Raw genomic sequence first — 22,339 nt, 5'->3', positions numbered from 1 at the left:
AAAAAAAAAAAAATTCTTAAAAGTGTGTATCCGGAAAACCAAACACGGGGGTTGGCGAGCAAAGTGAGCAGGGGCCTGAAGTACACCTAGGATCTGGGATAAAAAGAGCCCACTAGTTATATAAAAAAAAATCCTTCAACGAGACGAGACTTTTCGGAAATTAGATTTTTTAAGTCCCGCAAGACAAGACTTTTGCCTTGAGATTTTGGTCCTCTCACCTCTCGGTCTTGTGAATGCTTTTGCCAGACACACTTCCTGCGCTCTCAGCTCTTATAAATTTTAAAGTTTTCCTGACTTTACGTTCCCAATCAAAGACGACTTATAATGTCCAAATCTTATTTAAGAATTTCATCACGAGAAGAAACAAGTACACGGGCAATCCTAGCACTGAGAGAGGTTGAAGTCAAATAAATTAATGCCATAAATGTTGATCGGTTACACAGCAAATTGGTTAAATGCGTATCAACAGACTATGCTGAATCAGTTCGTGGTGATGGTGCAGAAGATGAAAATATCAACTTATAATATCACGCAGAATATCTGCAACCATTAACACCGTCCGGTCTTCCACCGCACGAATTACTAAAGAAAGATGGATGTATCCATGAAAGGTAATGTCGTACAACTTCAGGGGATAACATTACACAACAAAGGAGATTTTGATATGCCTTTTGTATTAAAACGTTAACTATTTCCCGTTAGAATAGCTTTTGCAAAGACAATCAACAAATCTCAGAGCCAAACATTCGAAAAAAGTTGTTTTATTTAAGAGAGAGAGACAGACACGAAATTCAATCACAGGCAGTTATACGTTGCGTTGATGCATATGTAACAATTCCCATGAAAATAAAAATCTGTTTCAATTGTACATACGCGATCGGCAGAACCGCAAAGAGGCTAGCGCGTATTGTAGGCACGGGGGTTGGCGTGCGGAGCGAGCAGGGGGAAAAGCCCCCTAATTTATTTTAAAATAATTTTCCTTTCCACTCACTGTCATTAGGTCAGTGTGTTTGGAAAGACACCAGCCACAGAAAATGAGACCAGGGACTCTGATATCCAAGTAAGGTGGCACATCTCTCTTTATGATGGAAAGTTGATTCAGGCACTATGACAATGAACTCTACTGCACATTTTTCCACAGTTCTTATTGTGGTGGCCGCCGAGTCACTAGATATGCCAACTCTCCTACCAACCACCTAAACCTATCTTATTCACTTCTAGTCACAGAGTGTTTTTGACTATTGAACCAGCACTCACTGTGTGGATGGCACAGTTGTGTAGTGGTTGACATAGTTGCCTTACACCTTCAGAGTTGTTTAAGTCCTGGTCACCATCTATATGGAATTTGCACTTTATCCTAGTGAATGCATTTTGTTTTCTCTTTGGATATTCCAGTAACCTTCAACAAGCCAATTGCATTCAGGCTTGGTTTATTGGAAAATGAGTTAACAGCCAGGGTGATTTTTCATAGACACGTGTCCTAAGGATGGTTACTTTCTGCCTTGCCCCAGTGTTGCCAGAATAAAGTTTTGGCTCACAGAAAAACTGAACTAGATCCATCAGATTCAATCATGGAAGAACTGACAAAAAGTAAAGCATAATCGCACTTACTGTCCATTCTTTCTGGAATGCTGGGTGAACGCTAATCCTACCTTTGTACTCCGGCGTGAACTCCTTCATTTCTGGAGGCAGGGACTCATAGAAGCGTTGCTCTCTTTGTATGAGGGGTTTGCAGATTGTGTGATCGTCATAGCGCATCATGCTGGTGTGACCTCCCACCTGGTGAACAAAGGGCTGCAGAAGAACGCCTCCTTTGCTCCGGCCTGGCCCCAGGCTTTTGCCCTGCTTCCCCACTTCCATGGTTTGCGAAAGGCACATGGCGTTGGTGGGCTGCGAGGTGCTGGAGGCATAGGCTGGCAGGCACAGGCTGAGGGACAGAGAGGAGCACGCAGACTGCTGCGCCTGCAAGCACGTTCTGCTGCTGGGAGGCGGAGCCAGAACGACAGCAAAAGCCACAGGCAGATCAGGTCCCTTGGGATTTGTAGGTGAATACTAGGAAAGAAGGGAAAAATAAAGCAGTTAATTCTCAAGTTTTATGACTCACACTGGGCGATCAATAGATAGGAAATTAAAGGCACTATAGGATAGATAGATAGATAAGACATTATATAATAAAGGCACTATATAAAAGATAGATAGATATATATAATAAAGGCAGTATATAAAAGATAGATAAGACACTATATAATAAAGGCACTATATAAAGGATAGACAAATAGATAGATTTATATATCAAATAGAGATATATATATATATATATATATATATATATATAGATATATATATATAGATATATAAGTGAACTGGGACCCGGACACAGGCAGACGGACAACATAGTTCCACCACACACCGTTTATTTACAATAATATTTACAAATTGTGCTCACGTGCACCCCCAGTGCCTCTGCACCGTTCCCCCAAATGTCCAGGCCACACAAGTCCTATGCCTTTCTCCTGGCCGCCTCCCGTCCTCTCTCCAGTTCTGTCCTCTTCCACCCCTGACTGGAGGGAGACGGCCCCTTACATGGGAACCCGGATGGGCTCCAGCTGCTTCCCGGCAATCAGTCATAGCCACACCCTAGTGTGGCGGAAGTGCCGGCTGTGCACCCGGAAGCCGTCCGGGTGTCCCCCGTCGTCTCCCCCCCAGCACTTCCGTCACTGGTAGTGGCCACGGGTCTATACAGGGCTGGGCTTGCAAGCCCTGTACCCGAGGCCCCCAACATAACCAGGACGGACGCCCCCTCTCGGTCTGGAGGAGGCACAAGCCCTCCTCCGGTCCTCCTGGGCGTCCCGGCCGGACCACAATATATAGCATCTGTCCCATGCTGAGATAGACAGATAGATAAAAGTATTTCTCCCCAGGGGGAATTTTGGCTATTTACAGAAGCTCTTTAAATAAATACAATTAATAGGTAGATAATTAAGAAAACAAATCAATAAATATTCACGCACACACACCCTAAAGATTCCTCACATTTGCCGTTTCTCTTTGAAATTGTCAGTTGTTATTTTGAACTACAGCGATGATGCCATAAAAATGTTTAGGCTACTATCTTTCTGCAACCAGCAGATGTGTTTAATTCTTTGCTTAAGTCATCATTTTTGTTATCTCTCTATTATAAAAAAATAACCTTGCGACAAGACTTTTTTCCTGCGACGAGATATGATCTTTTGAAAAGAGACACTTTCATGTCCCGCGAGATGGACAAGTCACGTCATACTTACAACCTTTGGAAGCACGTCCCGTGATACACATGCTGACCAGAGGTAATCAAAATAGGAAAAGTCTTAAATAAATGAGAGTAAAGATCGCATTAGCGCAAACAAATGGAAAATAATACTCGGTGAAATAACGGAACAGCGAAAAGAGATCACATAGTGTTTGAGGATGTCTGGGAGACGAGAGAAGGCAGCGAGACAAAAGGACAGCTGCTGTACAGGCTTTTAAACTTCTGAAACTCCGCATGAGATGCAGATCATGCGGCACGGCAGCAGCAAGCCAGCAGATGATCGAGCAAAGAGGAGGTTATAAAAAAAAAAAAGGTCTATTTCCCATCGTATCGTATCACCGTTTAAGAGGAGTTTCGGAGGAGCGTCCGTGTCTCCTTGGGGTGCGTTCATCCCCCCTCTTCACAACATGCCCCCTAGTTATTTTAAAAAAAAAAAAAAAAAAAGTAGCAAATGCATTCTTTCTGTCCAGTAGGTAGAGCAATGGTGGGTACACTAAATATTGCTTTTACTTGATTCTGAAACAAACACTTATTGAATAACTGAAAGGTTGTTAAAATGAACCATAAATATTACACTCTACCAGTTAAAGAAAAAAAAAAAAATTCTAAAAGGGATTATCTGGGATAAGCATAAAATACAAAATAAATTCTGCACGAGAGACAGAAATAGTGATAGGATAAACGGACTGCGAGGTGACCCAGCTAAGCTGCTTTGCTGGACTGACAGTTTCATTTGCCAAAGGGTGGGGTGCAGGGGGGGGATTAGAGCCGGCAAGTCCAAATGTTTTAGGTCTATTCTGCGATTGCTGGCTCCGTTGCGTTAGCAGACTAATTTTAGGACCTGTGCCAGTGAGATTTAGCACACGTGCAAGACACAAAGAATGTCTCTCTTCATAGATGCTGCAGGCTTTGATGTCCAAATTGGGCCTTCTATACTGCAGCAGGCCGTCACCAGGCACCCCATGGAGCATCATCCATTAGAATTAAGTAGTCAAAATAGTCAAATACACTTGTGAGACAGGAAAGGCTTTGGTTTCCTGAGGACACTGGTTATTGAAAAAAGGGGATAATGTTGGCAGTAATAGCAAAAAATAAAGTCAGTGTATTCATGTTAAATTCTTTGTGTAATCCTCTCACAGGCAAAATAAGACTGTTGCAAACATAGTGGTCAAATTTCATGAACACTAATACAGGGCTTAGGTTTGCAAGCATGTTACACTCACAACTGCCTCTAGAGGGCAAAGTGAATGCAAATAGTAGTAGTAGTAGTTTATTTATATAGCGCCTTTCAAAGACAAGGGTCACAGAGCGCTGAACAGCAATACAATATACAAAGTATAACAAATAAAACAAACATTAGCAATAAAATAAAAATACAAACAGGAACTATTTAGCCTATTTAAAAAGAAGTGTTTTCAGTTGTCTCTCTCTATTATAAAAAAAAAAAAAAAAACAGGGAGACGAGACGTGATCTTCTCAAAAGACAATGTGACGTCCCACGAGACAAGGCAGTGACACAGAAGGAAAGCTGCTGCACAGGCTTTTAAATGATCGATGCACAGCACGACAAGCAGAACACGCACCTCGGCAGAGGCAGCACAAAGCCAGCAGCTGATCTGTCTGCATCTCCTTAGCGCAAGTTCAGCTCCACCCCTTCACAACGCGGGTGGGAGAGTCGCAAAGTGGCAGGAGCGTAGAGCGTATTTGGGGGTTGAGCAAAGCGATCGAGACCTGATCATCTCGGAGGGACGCTTTGACAACACGCGAGACTATAACAACCTTAGGAAACAAAACCCGTGAGACGGTGACTTTTGCACGTCACGCCCTACTTATAAACAATTTAAGACAAGTTCACAGACATCTAACCTAGCAGTTGTTCGAATGCTTTTGGCAGACACGCTTCAAGTACTCCCAGCTCTTAAAACAACAAGCAACAAGCAGAACACACAGCTTGCCAGCACCAGCAGCAGATGATCCAAGCACATCTCCTTAGCTTGCGTTCAGGCCCCCTCCGAAAAAAAGCAGCATTATACGTCCCGCAAGAAAGAGATTTAACCACGCCCGGGGCTGGAAATAAAGGACAAATATTGTTTTTACAAACGTTTTAAAGTAAAAATAATGCATATGCAACAATCTCCATGAAAATAATCTCTTTAAAATTGTATACCCGGTAAGCCAAACACGGGGGTGGGCGAGCAAAGTGAACAGGGGTGGAGCGCCCTAGTTATTTAAAAGAATCAACAGACTCCGCTGCGCACATACCTACACTGTTTTATCGTGCAACCAAATCTTACCCTCCTTAGTGTCTTCAGGATCCAGTCCATGACGATTGTTACATTTTGAGGTGTGTGTGTTTCCACCAATAGTCAACAGATGAGCAATGGTGGCCCATCACGAGACACTACGCAAACTGTATGTGACCCTTTCCAACCGAGTACAAGGGTAATTCACGACTCTCTGCGACTCCAAAGGGAGCAACCTGTAACCCATTTTGGGTCACGACTCATAGTTTAAGAAACTACAGGGTGGTCCAGATTCAATTATACAGATCCAGATCATCTGGATGACTTTGATTTATGCGGGGATGATTCCGGTTCAGCACAAAGACGATTCTTCATGTTGTCAGTTCACACACTTCTCGATGGTCCGGGATTTTTTGGGCGATTTTCAAAGACGATTCTTCATGTTGTCAGTACGCACACTTCTCGATGGTCCGGGATTTTTTGGGCGATTTTCAAAGACGATTCTTCATGTTGTCAGTTCGCACACTTCTCGATCGTCCGGGATTTTTTGGGTCATTTTCAAAGGCGATTCTTCATGTTGTCAGTTCACACACTTCTCGATGGTCCAGGATTTTTTGGGTGATTTTCTATGTAATAAACTTAAGTTATAGCGTAATGAAAACTGCATAATTAGATCTGGACCACCCTATACATGTTTGATGGAGAGCACAGCTAATGATATTATAACCCACTAGCTGTGTAAGCCTGTGCTATAAAAAGCATGGGGTCCTAGAAACTATTGAAATCGCCAGGAAAAAAAAAAAAATTGAAATGTAGAGATAATTGAAAGGAACTACTCGGGGTATCGCTCTCCTAGGTGGTTTTGTTTTGCCGACGTGCTCGCATCGTTTGTGCATTAGTGGCTAAGCTACTGTCTTTCTTCAGAGGTTTCGTTTTGTCATCATGCTTGCCTCGCTTGCGTATTAGCGGCACGAGGAAAAGTAAATGGGATAAAAGGAAAAGGAGGGTTACTTTCTGCCTTGGGATAAATGGATAAAAGGGATCAGCAAGATGTGCTCGCCACGCTTCTGTATTCGTGGATAAGCGAGTGATTCTCTCTTCGTTTTGCTGACGTGCTCACCTCGCATTGCGTATCCTTAGAGGTGGATCCCTTAGCCTAACTCCACCTCTCACTTCCGGGCCGGACAGACACACACATGGACGTTTTATATATATATATAAAGAAGAGTGGTTGAAATCTAAGTTATCAATGTAGAATTCAGTGTTAACATTTACAGTGCACCATGCAATACGTACAGTATGTCTGTTATATGACACTGAACATGAGATTTGTAAAAGGAGTGTTAATGTTTGTGATGCACCATTAATTGGAATGGGGAGGCTAGGGGGGGAGAATAACTTATTCACTACAGCTTTATTACTGCAAATATCAAGAAATAAAAAATGAATGAAAATGAATCAAGTCAAGTCAAGTCAAGTTGGGGAGCATGCACTGGTACAGTGCGTTGCCACACCCACTACACGGTGAAACAACTCGCGATCCCGGTTGGCAACCCCACAGGCAGACACGCGGGCCAGTCCCACCCTCCGGAAATGACCCTCTATCTGCCACAGCCAGGTATTACGTTGGAGACCCCTTGGCCTGGTCCAGCCACTTGGGTGCCCAACAATGAGGATCTTACGAGCTCTGGATCACTGTCAGGGAAACCCACCACATGGCCGTAGTGCTGTAACTGACACTCCCTCACAATACAGGTAATGTGCCTCACTCGGGACTCCATGAGCAACCGCTCATTCAACACAAAGTCAAACCAACGGTACCCAAGGATTTTCCGGAGAGACACAGTACCAAAGGAGTCCAGTCTTTTTCTCAGGTCACTGGATAGCGTCCATGTCTCACAACCATATAGCAAGATAGGAAGCACCAAGGCTCTAAAGACTTGGACCTTCGTCCATCCAGATGAACTATTAAACCCACACCAAAGCTACTTTTGGGACAATTCCCAGAAACGCAGGATTAGGGATGCCCTCTGAAAATATGAGACTACTGATTATAGAAAAGACCTGGTGCCCATGCCAGCTCCCATGCCACCTCTTCTCCATCAAGTACTACAGGGTTCCACCGGCTGCACATGAGAAGCCTTTGCTGCCCATCTGACAGTTTGAGAGAGTTGCTTTTACCTTCTGTAAATCCTGATTTGGATTAACAACTTTGAGGACACAGTTTAAACAAATAGTCCATACTATACAATTCTGGCAGTTTACTAACAATAATGCATGGAGAGGGGCCTTTAGTTACTAGTGTGGCTCCTGTTTTTAGTTTTATTTTGCATTTTGAACATAGTGAAAAGTCAGGCAAAATGACACCTTTTATTGGCTAACTAAAAAGATTGCAATATGCAAGCTTTTGAGACAACTCAGGCCCCTTCTTCAGGCAAGATGTAACCAATCCTAACCCTAATTTTGTAGATGTAACTTCAGCACACTTAACTCTGTTTCTAGATTACCAGGTGGCACATTAAAGACGAGAACAGGCCATTCAACCCAACAAAGCCTGCCAGTCGTGTCCACTTAATTCTACCAAAATAACATCAAGTCGAGTTTTGAAGGCTCCTAAAGTCCTCCAGCCTAGCACACTACTTGGTTACTTAATCCATGTGTCTGTGGTTCTACATGTGAAGAAATACTTCCCAATGTTTGTGCGAGATTTACCCTTAACAAGTTCCCAACTGTGCCCTTGTGGTCTTCATGAACTCATTTAAAGTCACAGTCTTGATCCACTGGACTAATTCCCTTTATAACTTTAAATACTTCAATTCAATGTGACTTACAAACGAGGTCAAAATAACTGATTAAACGTCAGTCTAGGAGACTGATCGGAAATACGTTTTACAGGACAAGGTAACAAAATTGATCATCAGAAGTTACAACTCCAAACAAAATGCAAGATAGGTACATGAACTTTGGTACAAAAAAATAAAATCGGGAGTGGACTCCCCTGGACTTTCTCATATACTCAGATATGGTGATGGATATTTGAGGAGTAAACTGCAAGACAATGATTATATTTTTATATTATGTACATCAAATTAATAACATATCGAACAATTACAGGTATAATAAAATTAAAGCTGAATAAATCAGACTCTGCAGCTGCATAAATAAAAGTACTACTTCTGGTTAGAGGAAATATCTCAAAAGTTGAAAGAAAGCTATGCTGTGTACCTAACACTTGTATGCAAAATTTGGTTGACCTAAGTAAAATGGTATTTTCAGACTTGAGGAGGTCTAAAAAGTCGAGATACATCAAAATCTCGACACTGAATTTTTGGAGGATTCCAATACTTTCCCTATACAGGCAGTCCCTGGGTTACGTACAAGTGTATGTAAGTTGGAACAGGTACATTATTTTAATAATTGCTATTGTTGACCGACTATAATCATGTGCTCTGCCAATGAATGATGGAGTTTCATCTCTCTCTGACCTTTTTATTATTTCTACTTTATTTTCAATGGTGATGGTTTTTCTCTTCTTTACCGTATCACCAGCACCGGCATCAAATTTGTGTTTCAGAGACATTCTTGAAGGGTGAAGACAATGGATTAAGATGAGCTCTTCTACACAGCACTGTACTCGCTATCACAGCAGGAAGGCACCCGTCGTCAGTGTGTCTGGTGTACTGACGAGAGACAACTTCTTGCTATGCGCGTAACTGTACAAACAGTCTTGCTATTGAGAATGAATGGGGGAGACAAGAAGTGGTTTACCATTCGCCCACCATACAGTCACCTCCACTACAGTATGCTGCCTGCAGCGTCCGTCCACCGAGAATGAACACGTGAAACACCCCCCTCCGCTCCATCAAGCCTCCGTCCAGAACACGAGCGATAGCTGTGGCTCCGGTGACTATGGACCATGGGTCACCGCTTGCCACTGGAAGCCACCTGAGGGACACTACACTGCGTGAGCAGAAAAATCGCCCCCCTCCAGCCACCACTTGCAACATCCTCAGGCCGAAGATGACGGAGCGGCAGTTACTGAGGCGCATGCATCGCAGCTGCGGCCCCGTTCGTAAGTCATAGGTCGGATGTCCGTAACCTGGCGACTACCTGTACTTTGCATACAAGAAGTCAGGGTGGTCTAAAACATCGAGATTCATCAAAATCTCGACACTGAATTTTTGGTCAGTCACAATACTTTCCCTATACTTCGTATACGAGAAAGTAAAAACTAACAAGGCCATTATCAATTAGACAGAAATTCACCAATGGAGAATATGGTATGCTGTCCTCCCCCAGTCAACCCCATGCCAGCTTGATTATGCAACAATACTTCACAAAGAGGAAAAACAAATTAGTCTACAGTGTGAAAATAATTCAGTATTACATAAACTGAGCTTGGCTTTTGCCAATGCATCAATTGGGAAAGTGTTAAAGGTCCTTGCTGGACTTCTAACTCTAAGCACCAGTGACTTGGAGGTGTTAAACTGGCAAAGGAGTGAGGAAGAGGAGGTTAGGAGCAGGCGCTGATACAGCGCATTGCCGCACCCACCACATGACATATCAACTCAGGACCCCAGGTTAGGATCGGAGTGTAGCCATGCAACGGGTGACACCTCAGCACCACACTGGTTCAGATGGAATGGACCCAGTGTGAGGGTTTTTTTATGGTGGCTGGAGTGCCAATTCTGCCACCAACCCTCAGGTTTTTCCCTGCAGGCAAAGCAGTAACAAATGAAATATACTGGTATCCAGATCACAAGAAACAAGTGGAAGGATTCCGAAAATCAAGAAGCAAAACCACGACTAAGTGGAAGCAGCGCTGCATGCGCTGAAACAAAAACCCCTTTTCACGGAACTCGAAATGCACTACAGGGATCTTGGCTGCCAAGTAATTCCCAGATGTGTTGGTGAAAGCCTCACTGGAAGACACTGAACCGCTTTGACTAGTTGACATACTTTACTTAAAACTACATTAATTTAAAAAAAGTCCAACAGCAAATTTAGGGTTGTGGATGAATCACAAAGCAGCTGAATTGGTATTTAATGAGAAGTCAAGCAAAATGACACCTTTTTATAGATAGATAAGATATAAATTTGTAGTATAGTAGGCAGGATTAGATAGATAAGATATAAATTTGTAGTATAGTAGGCAGGATTAAATAGATACCATACCATACCATATTTATTTGCCGAGTGCTTAAAAACACAGCATTACAACTGACCGAAGCGCTGTACAGTTACAACAAGCAGGACTAAAAGCAAAATATTAAAAACAAACATTAAGAGAGAATTAAAACAGTGATACTATAAACAGGTCAGGGGACCAAATAAAATAAGAGAAAATAGCAAAAGGCAAGTGGAAAATGAAACAGGTTAAGAATTAAAAGCCAATGTGAAGAAGTGCGTTTTTAGGCGAGATTTGAATGTGGCGACTGAAGTGGCTTCCCTAACCACTAAGGGCAGGGAGTTCCAGAGCCTGGGTGCACAGACGGAGAAAGCCCTTTCACCACGAGCTTTAAAACGTGCCTTGGGAACGGTTAGGAGCAGCTGATCTGCGGATCTAAGAACACGAGGGGGATTGTGACAATGGAGCAAGACACTCAAATAGGCGGGGGCTAGACCGTTTAATGCCTTATAGGTGAGGAGGAGAACCTTAAAATCGATTCTGAATCTAACCGGCAGCCAGTGTAGGGTTTTTAAATAGATAGATAGTAAATTTGTAGTATAGTAGGCAGGATTAGATAGATAGATAGATAGATAGATAGATAGATAGATAGATAGATAGATAGATAGATAGATAGATAGATAGATAGATAGATAGATAGATAGATAGATAGATAGATAGATAGATAGATAGATAGATAGTAATTTGTAGTATAGTAGGCAGGGATGGATGGATGGATGGATATTAATTTGTAGCATAGATAGATAGATACTTTATTAATCCCGAGGGGAAATTCACATAATCCAGATTACAATATGCAAGCTTTCAAGGCAACTCAGCGCCCTTCTTCAGCCAAGTTGCTCTCTTTATTTTCTTGACTAGAAGGTAGACAGTTATAAAATATGATTTATGTTTATCAGTATATGAATACGGATAGACAGTATTCACCTCCTTTTTAGTTTTCTAGTTAGCCAATAATAGGTGTCATTTTGCTTAAATTCTCACTACATTTATAATGGCTAACCCAGTACAACACCCTAGCACTACATTGGTACTTATAAATATTTCAAGTGAAATAACACATGGTTTAAACTGTGAATTAACTTTAAATTGTCTTGGTATTTCACAGAAAGGTTTAAGAAGTCATAAAGGATGTAACTTCAATTCCAAAAGAATAACAAAAAGTAAAAACGCCCAATCTGCTCGTTACCAAGAGCTGCAGTGAGCAGCCATATGAGCATACAGTATAAAGAACAGTTTAAGTGGATTAACTTGCAGCTTGTTCATTTGACCTCTCCTTGACTTTCATCAGTTCAGCCACAAGTATTTCTAATATTTATTTAATCCTACTGCTGGACAGGTTTAATACTGGAGGCTAATAGTAATATTCAGAAATAACATCGTGCAGTATACGGAGTAATAAACATTACACATTTAAACATCTCAATATTCCCTGCCATAATTGTTTATAAAGTATAAAAACGAGCTCCTTTCACACTGCAGCTCTTTACAGTCATTAAAATGATTAACGGAGAGCACTTGAAAAACTTGGCCATGGGCAAAGCATTCATTTACTCTTGGGAGACATGACTGGAAATCATGATTTGTCTTCTTATTCTTAACACTACTTTTTTTGTGGGTGTTGCCTTTTTTGTGTGCGAGATGCACAATTCATCACGCTATTAATAATGACTTGTGGCAGTGTGGGACAGTGTGGCACGGTTTTACATTATTTGCTCTCAAGACTGAATTATTTTTGGAAACTGCATTGTAAATGAGCTTACAGCGCTGTATATGCTTATAAATAGTCAGATTTAGCTTAAGCCACCTTAATTCGGCGTGTTCATTACAAATGTGTAGAAGTACAGAATGACCAAGAATGGTTGTGTCAGATATTTGAAATATTGAACTGTGTTGCCTCAATTTAAATGTTTAAAGACTAAATAATAGAAATTGGACATTTTTTCACCCTCTGACAGAGGTCCATGAGAGGGCTAAATCCCTAGTAAAGGATCAGCAATAACTTCATTTTAAACCATTTCAAGGTCAGTGATTATGGATATGAAACCCCCACATGCTTATGTATGAAATTCACCATTTCTAATCTTCTGGGAATGGCTTTTAGAGGTCGAGGACCAGGGATAAAGAAGCTAATATAAAATACAGGGTGGGCCTTAAGTTTCCATACATATGGTTTTTAAACATTTCATTTTTTATATTTTTAAACACCCCTCTTGATTTTCATCTTTGGGGGCATTTGAAGGCCATGGTGTATCAGGAAAAGATACGAAACATAAATCTTAGGGAACGTATCACCAACGCCATTACAAGGATATCCAGCTGTGCTAATACGTGTTCATCAGCAGTGGCGGACACGTATTGAAATGTGTTTTCAAATCAATGGCAGTCATGTAGAGCATATTATATAAATAAAAATGGTTTTTCATAAAAAAATGTTTCTTTTCCTACGTATGGAAACTTATGGCCCACCCTGTATATTATCATATCAATGATTAACAACCTAGGAAACAGCATAAAATAACACTCCACACGTCCATCCATCCATTATCCAACCCGCTATATCCTAACACAGGGTCACGGGGGTCTGCTGGAGCCAATCCCAGCCAGCACAGGGCACAAGGCAGGAACAAACTCCGGGCAGGGCGCACACACACACACATACACACACAACCCAGCACATACACACAAGGGACAATTTAGAATTTTCATTATATATTAATTTTGTCTTTAATTTCGAGAAAAGGACAAAATTTGATCCCTCTTATATAATTAATAGGGGAACCCTTTGAGTCAGTTGATGTGGTGCAAAAAACCTCAAGGCTGCTTTCTAATCATTTTTGCTGATGTCACTTATTGGTTTCCTCTTTATAAAATGGTCCAAAAATCAACTAAAAATTATTATTTTTTTTTTTTTTTTTTGAAGTCTAGGGAGCCATTAATAATAGCGGGATACTCCAAAAAGCTACATTTCTTGCATAACTAGACATTGAGATAAGTTGAATGGTATAAGTGGGGATTTTCTCATACTAGTAGGTCACATTTTTTTCCACAGTGTCCATAAGTAATTTTTATGAACACAATATACGCAACCCACTTACTAAAAATACACCCCCCACCCCCCCAAATAAAATACATAAAAACGCAACTGTACTATATCTATGAAGACCTGTAATAGATAGGGGCATCATCAAAGCCTCATTCTACTTTTTACCTGATGCTGTTCGGTGAAGATGTGCTGCCCTAAGACACTAAAAATGGATAAACTGGAAACAGTCAATGGAAGACTGAAGAAAAAATTGTGTTTTTAAATTATTAAGACAGCAACAGGTGTAAATGGCAATTTGGGTACAGAAGGCGAAATAGAAAAAAAAAATCTTGGCCTACACATGTTCCAAAGAAAATAATCTTCTAGGACCCATGGGTTCAGAGAAAACTGCAAATCAAAACCCAACTACGACCAGTAGTTGTCAGCTCCTATCATGGTATTTGACAAGTACAATAGTTCAGGCTAGTGTCCGTGGTTCTGAAAAGATCAGATCTCATAGGTGTTTTTGTACAGTGGGATGCCCCTTTGAATTAATATGTCAACTCTTCTATAAAATTTTGACACACAAACAAAAACACTGTCCATAAAATCAAACAAGATCTTAATGAATGTAGCTTACACTAAAAATAAGGAACAAGAAACAAGATTTTTTTCATACTGGCCTTCTCTTCCATGGCAACTGTATAAAATGGTTGTTGAAGCAAAAACAATATAAAAAAATAACTATGGTAGTTACGTTTATCAGAGCAAAGTATTCCTCATCTTGTGACCGTAAAAAAACTGACACAGCCTATGTCATCAGTACACATTCAGAAACACGGGCAGACAGTCTCATGGAGTTACCTTATCAAAATATTATCTTTGTAGTAATCTGAGAGGAGGCTCAGACAATTTAGATAACAGGAAAAAAAGATATCAACTTCTAATAAATGTTCAGTTAGGCTCTTATGTTCTAACTCAAGGCTGCTGGCTTTACACTCTTTACAAAGTCTGTAATGTTTGTCCATATTTCAAATATCCACAATATTTAAACCATATTAAAAAATTGTGGAGATTTCACAATAAGGGAGTTTTTTTTTTGTGATGCAAGGTGGTCAGCATATGGGTTGTCTCCTGTAGCTGTAAAGGCTATTAATATTTTGAGTGTTTACAGTGTGGAAGAAAGCCAGAGACTGATAGGCAAGCTTCTGTAATCTAGTAAAACAGCACTGCATTCTTGTTAGTTATTTAAAGTGCTTTGTGATTGTGTATGCTGAAAAATGCCTGAAGGCTGAAGTCAGGGTGTAACCTACAGAAGGATGCATTTGAAGGCGTGAACCCACGTTAAGGCCAAACCTCAAATGAGGCACTAAAAGAAAAAAACACTAACTGTCTTTGAGACAATCACCTTAAGTCTGATTCACATGCATTAGATATCCATGATCTATTATGTAACTTGCACTGGTAATTAAAGGTTTACCCACTGTTAGGTAACCGTAACCTGTCCTGTGCTTATTAAGGATTAAATCTGCTAATGCCTTTGGGTTTAAAGCTTTTAATAAATTTCTGTTTTGCATCTCACTTATATAACAAAGTGTTAAAAGTGTTCTCCATACATGTAACTAAACTGGCATGCTTTATTGAGCATAGCCGCATATAACTACTTTACTGACATTAAACCAAAAAGCATGCAAGATACACAAATCCTGGTCTTCAAATATACAAATCTATCCCTAAACTTCAATACTTGACAAGATACACAGAACGCTTCTGCTTACCTGTCATAATGAATGCCTGTCTGCAGAATCTGGAGTGGTTATAAAAGTAAAGCAAACTATCACTAGGGAGATGTTTAGACCATAAAAAATAAATGTAGTATGTTCTGTACTGTGGTAGGAAATGTTATTAGTTGCAGAGATGCTTTGCTAACATTTTCATCCCAAACACCAACAAGAGCGCTAACACTGGACATCTGGGGTGCTAAAAAAAAGTGAGACTGCAAAAATCTGGAGGTTGACTGCATAACCTTATCCATTCCCAATGTGGCTTGCCAGCCATGGAGAGTCCAAATATACGGCCTCCCGACTGGGAATGTGTCCGCAGAAAACGCGCTCAACTATCGCGATCCAAATAAGTCACTTTATAGTTACATGTGCCAGAACAGACACCGGAGTTTAACTAACGGGCTACTTAAAAGTAAATCTATCACCTCATTTAACGTTCATGGGTCGACTTGCGCCAGTCTCCGTGTCATTATTTAGTTACCTTTCCGGTAACATGCATCTCACCATACGTGTCACTCTTTCAAATGGCACTTGGCATTAAGTTCGAAAATATGGATATTTAAAGCTCCATGATGCCTAATATTGCTGCTTTTTCTTTTTACCTGATGGGTTTATACCAGTTCTGTAGCCTCCGAAAAGTTGTCCTCCTGCGTAAACGGCTGAATCGCTGCTGTTAACAGAAATACCAGAAAACCGGGCAGTCTTGACGTAAAGGCAGTGCACCTTCTCCCATTGGACTCCGGGTATCGGCACAGAGCCGCAGTGGAGCCGAACCGAGTTGAGCCGAACCGGCCTGCTTCCGCAAGGCAGCTGCCCACGGGGCAGCCTGAGGGGCAGTCCTCCGGTTGGCACGTCCCGGCGGCGACTCCGGAAAAGAAGCTTGAGGGCTCAGGTCGGCACAAGCATGTTTCAGCGAACTGCACATGGGAGATCGGGCCAGGAGCGACACAAGTTGCGTCGGTGCCTGGTTCGATGCTGGTCCACTCCCCAAAACAACGAGAAACAGCTTGCTCTTTTCCTTTTCCCAATCTGATGCGTGCCAGCGTCCAAAGGCTCCTTTATCTGTACTGGCTCCACATTTACATAATGACTGCGAGACTTGGAAAGCGCGATTTCACTGAGCTTCTGTCAATATTCTAAATCGAAATTACTCCAGTGTCTCTCCGGAGGAAGAATAATGGCGACCCACAGCCGGAAGGTTGGGGTCCAAATGAAAGGGTTGCGCGTGTTGGCATAAAAATAACCAATCGGATTAAGAAAAACAAATATGACGCCCACTGTCTCGCCTTTTTACTGGCCGAGGAACGTGTCAATTAAAGTAAACCCAGTGACAGTATCTAGTCCTGCCATTGGACACGATGAGGACGCAAATCGTTTCTTCTAGGATTCTTCATGAAAACTGTCAGCCTCACTGCACGGAGGTGCGCGTCACAGCCAGCAATGATGCATTCATTTATGATAAAAATTAAAGATGCAGAAAGCGGAGGTATTAGCAAAAAAAGTGATAAGGAATAAACGTCTGATCTGGGCGTGGCTAGTGGCGGAGACTGTTGACAGAGTCTTTAAATGGGTTTTCTGATTATAGTCAAGATTTCTGATTATCGGAGCACAAGATACGTAACAGAGATCAGCTTCTATATGCTAAAGCACCAATCAGTATAAAGGCTTGTCCGGTAGGTGGTGCCACGATCGGCCGCTTGTCACACAGTCAACAAGACTGGGTTTGAAACGCACATATCGGTCATATGATGCCATAACCGATTTTAAACTACCACTAAGACGGCTTGATTTTTGGGGTCCAATCACGGTTTATACTATAGCACACACTTTTATTTTTTGCGTTTCTTTATTTGTTGTGTCAAAAATGACCAGCATCCATCCATTATCGACCCCACTTCAATCCTGACGCAGTGACTTTTGCATTACCTGGCAGCATCCTGACTCGTACGATATCAATTTAGGTTGGCATCCGTCCGTTTTTTTCATACCCGCTTTTCACACATGGCAGCACCCGGCGCTAAGCTCACATACACAGGCCAGGTCAGTATATTTACATCAGTAAAACCAATAAAAAAAATTCGTAAGGTTACTTTTTCGTAAGGTTACTTTTTTATTTCACACAATAGAGGCGTTCTGTGGCGCCTGGGATTGAACCATTTGTTCAAGGTATTTCCGCCATCCCTATATTTTGTGGGTTCCACGGAAAATGTTAAAGAGTAGGAGTCGCCTAAACTTGAATAGGCAATACACTAGAACAGAAGGTATTGCGATGGTTGTATGGATAGAAGCGACAAACAGAGAAACGGCAAAGAATCAAACGTTTAAATAAATATATAGAGAGAGAGGATGCAATGTTGATGCTTAAAATGATACTTGACAGCTTTTTGAATCTCCCCATGGGCCTAATAAAGTTTATCATATCACACAATGCTATGTCAAATATTAAACACAAAGCAAGTCTGATTCTTCGACCATCTATTTGTGGGGAGAGGTGTTGAAGAATAAGAGGAGGGACATTTCTAAAAAAAAAAAAAAAATGTTCTGCCACTTATTTATCTTCATAATATCAGATATTTGCAACCGTTACAGTAAAGCTATGAATAAATAAAAAAAATGAATAAAAATACAGTTCAATACATTAAAAATGAAAACACATGAGCAAGCTTTTTTGACAGTTTGCACACTAATATCAAGCCACTAATAACCTTTACCTGCTGTTCAGCAGGAATACTTTCAACTCAGTAATTGCACGATATTTGTATTTCTTTATTGCCAAGTGACCTTTCCAAACTATAAATAATTTGTTAACATCCTGCTCATGTATTTAGATCTAGTGAATCTCTCTCTCAGTGCGTCAAAGAACTGCTTTATTCTCAAAAGGCATCATTACTCACTCTTAAAAATAATTGTTCTTTAATGGCACTTTATGGTTCCTTGAAAGCACATTGCACTCTGGAAAGGGTTCTTTGCATATGAAGTGGGTTCTTTATACTTTGAAAAACGTCCTAATATGCAGGAAAAAAAAACCCTGAAATATTTAATGTATGGTAGGCTACCTAGCAGGACACTAACAGATTAAGAAAACTCGGACCTATAGCCAGAGTTATTGTATGCAGTAAGAGTCCTTTTAAAATCATAACTCATATTTCACAAATATGTTACCATCTAGTCATGGCTATTTACTGCATGTAGAATTTTACGGATCTAAATAAATACAGGATCTTTCTAGTATCTTCATGTGGATGGTTCTTTTGGCACCCAAAAGTGGTGAATCTGTGGCATCGCTCTAACAAACCACCCTGGCACCTTTATTTTAAAGAGTGCAGTAAGTACCACAAAATGCAAACTATAAGCGAACAGAAGCGATTTTTCACTCGTGAATTTCTGTTCATAAAGCATTTCAAATGACTGCTTTGTCGACCACATGTCTCAACCTCAGCCTACTGAATTATATACACTTGAGTGCAATGAAAGCCAGCACCTCGTCATGCCTCACTCTGCGGGTTTCTTCAATGGCATTTTATGGTTCTTTATTGGGTTGTATGGTTCCTCATTGAACCTTTGCTTGGCGAAGCACCATCTCATTTTGTGAAGCATTCTTTGCATATGAAGTTGGTTCTTTGTGCTAATATAGGAAAAATGCATGCATTCTTAAATGTTTAGTATATTACAGGACACTATCAGATTAAGAAAACCTGAATTCGCCTGTGGTATTGTTTTCAGGACCCATTTGAATTTCAGAAATCTGTTGCCATGTAGTCATTGTAAGAGCCTATACGGATCTAAATAAATAAAGGTTCTTTCTGAAACCTTTATGCAAGAAATATAAATCGTTCCCCTATGGCATCACTCTGAAGAACCACCTTGGCACCTTTATTTTTAGGAGTGTATGTTCCCTGTATTTTGTTTTCAGTCTATCCTCAGTCACAATTATCTCTTAACATGCCGTCATCTTACGAACAGACTGAAATTCTGTAAAGGATCGTCTTTATGTGGCACATCTAGGCCTTGCGTCATGGAGATCATTGAACTGCAGCTTTGAAAACTCCCCCCAAAGCTCTCGTTACTCAACGTATTCTCAGACTTGGCGTCGTGGTTTACCGTTCGAGCATCACCTTCGTGCGCCTCACCTCAACTACAACTGTAATCTACGGTTTAAAGACAATCGCAAGTTCTCTACGTTTTGATAAATTTTTCGCCTGTTCTACTACCGTAAGTGCAGGGTCAACAACCGCTGTTCACCGGAGACGAGTAAACCCGAAGATGATGATGCCGTGTGTGAGTCTAGCACTAGACAAGTTATCTCAGGAGTGACAGTAACAGGGTTAAAGAGGACGCGATCGGTCCGTCTAGAGACCGGAATATTTATTTGAAAAACAAACAACTACATTTTAATACAGGCTGATTAATTTCGGAGCTCTGGGCGTCCATAGTCAGTGCTGAAAGAAGTCGGTGCACACAAATCATTAACAAACTCACTTAATCTATTTGACAGTTGCGTAGGGCGAGCCTACCCCGCTAGCATCTTTACATACCGTTAACAGATTAACCTGAAGGTAGGAAAAAAAAAAATCACACACAGACACAACACGCAAGAATCGGGGGTGCAAGTTGCAAACTACACGCAGAGAGAACGAAAATCGGCGTTACTTGCCTAACAAGTTTAGCAAACATTTGCGTGTTATTCACAGTTTGCTTTCCCTCCCCAGGACAATGCGATTTTGCTGCAATTTCTTTAAGAGTGCGCATTTTTCCCAAAACTGGACTGCGATGAGGCCGGTGCTATTAAAGCAGACTCTTAAGGATGAGCGAGTATAAATTGAAATGAATTACTAGCTCCTGTTTATTGTGCATTGTCAATTGCATTATCTGTTAATTGTAATATTAAAGAACCTTTCTTTTATGAAAAAATGTTAACAATAAGTTCAACAGTTTCTGAGAGCATTGCTGGAGAACTGCACGTTTTCCTTCATGTCACGTAATTGGTGCCCAGTTTGTGCTGCAACTTGACTTCTTTTCCCTTCGTTTTAATTGCCTTATTTTCTTTAAGACCCAGTCCTCTGAATGGCTTCTTTTTAGTGTGTGCGTATACAGTATATTTATCTACCATTTATTTCTTTAAAAGGCTTGTGTAAAAAGCCAGCATTTCCCCTGGGAGCAAATAGAATTCTATATCTATTAGGTATCTATCTAAATGACAACCAAGCAAAAAAAATCAGAAGTGAAGCGACCAAGTCAGGGCCTCAAACTCCAACAAATTTCACTCCAACCAGTTTCTTAATTAGAAGCCAATTGTTGTTGCAATTGAATTCCTGTTGGTGTTCTCATTGTGCCAAAACTGTTGATGACTGAGCACCATTAAAATGTTTTTTGGTGACCTGAGCGGATCAATATTACTGAAATCTTCACCTTTCTTTATTTTCAGATATTGCGTGATCTCATGCGAATTAAAGAAAAAAGAAACAATCAAGGGAGTCTGTCTTAAAAACAAGTCAATTAAAATGAAGTCAAAGGAAGTTAATTGGTAGCAAAAAGTGCTCATTAAGTCAGAAAATGGTTAGAATTAAAACTTGCAGCCGTCCAAGATGTTGGACTCTTTACTGCAACGGAAGGGTAGCTAGAATCATGTGTAGAATGGGCGGAAAATGCCAGGACTGTCAATTAAATTAACTGACGTACACACAAACAAACAAACGAAGAAATTTATTAATGCAATAAATAAAGTTTGCAAGGCCCCATTAGTAAATAAAATGCATGTATGCACCATATGAAATATATGAAACAGATAACCTGATGTAGCACCTTCCCAGAGACATTCACAATATAAAACGACCAGCTTAGATGTTTGTGAAAATTATTTAGGCCACTTATGGATTCTTTGTTCTGCACTGACATCTTGTTAAAGGACACACCCAATGATGTGTTATTTCTTTTACTGACATACTTACGGAGTTCCTATCCTGGGGCTTACAAACCATACACTAAAAAAAACTTTTTGCCCTTTACCCTATTGCGTTTAGTGCATAACTAACTTTTTATTATTGCATGTAATTTTTCTTTCCTTTCTGGTGCAAAGAATCACAAACTGCAATAAATATCTCTGGAGAAAATGTGGCCCTGAATCGACAAAAATTGTAAGGGAAATGACTGATTAAAGGAAAAACAGACTGCGATTTTTGTGAGTCATGCACTTATTTTTTTTGGTTGAAAACCAAGCCTGCTAAGCATCACTCCCCGAGTGGCGCTGGTTCTCTGCCGGGAGATCACACATTAGTTTTTCCTGCCAGTTGTTCCGATCCCCCAAACCGCCCTCCGATGTGAAGTTGGGCAATTTCAAAGTTATCTGTCAAAGTAGCGTTTTATGGGGAGAAGAACCTGTATACCAAACAAGCCCGCGGCTTGAAAACCAAACTGAGATTGAACTTTATAGATACCGAGCAACCGAAATACATGGGCCAATCGTCGAACTGCTGTAGACGCTATTTTTTATAAATCTACTCGCTTTTATTATGTTTCGTATAGAAAATGTACCCTTGATAGACACAGGGACAAAAGGCGTGTACACAAGTTAAAGCTGCCGCTTTTGACAACGGTACGCATCACCTACTAGTAACATACGCGGATACTTAATAAAAATATAAGCTTGCCCATTAAAAACCAAACTATAACAATACATTCATTGTGAAATGAATGAAATTAGACACACCTGAGCCACTACGTCCCAATCATCTAGTGCAATATTTAAAATACGCGGCTGCTCAGAACCATCAATACCGACTTGAAGACGTCGATGCCTCAGTCCTCCCGATC

General features: G+C 40.7%; 1 protein-coding gene across 3 annotated transcripts in view; it reads right to left on the bottom strand.

Annotated features, from left to right (window-relative positions):
• ip6k1 (inositol hexakisphosphate kinase 1) overlaps positions 1-22,339 on the bottom strand; it is a 52,425-nt gene that overhangs the window by 29,931 nt on the left and 155 nt on the right. Inside the window, exons 1-2 of one of the 3 annotated variants that reach the window (XM_039773335.1) lie at positions 22,236-22,332; positions 1,653-2,052 (exon numbers count right to left, since the gene is read on the bottom strand). In XM_039773335.1, the coding sequence (XP_039629269.1) occupies positions 1,653-1,878 (226 nt within the window). In that variant the 5' untranslated portion in view covers positions 1,879-2,052; positions 22,236-22,332. Of the gene's footprint in view, positions 1-1,611; positions 2,053-22,235; positions 22,333-22,339 lie in introns of those variants that run through there. The other 2 variants (XM_039773333.1, XM_039773334.1) reach the window with 2 other exon arrangements.

This window comes from Polypterus senegalus, chromosome 12 (genome assembly GCF_016835505.1).
Source record: "Polypterus senegalus isolate Bchr_013 chromosome 12, ASM1683550v1, whole genome shotgun sequence".
Classification (NCBI taxonomy): domain Eukaryota; kingdom Metazoa; phylum Chordata; class Cladistia; order Polypteriformes; family Polypteridae; genus Polypterus; species Polypterus senegalus.
The sequence above is the reverse complement of the archived record's forward strand: the minus strand, read 5'-3'. Positions and strand labels throughout refer to the sequence as shown.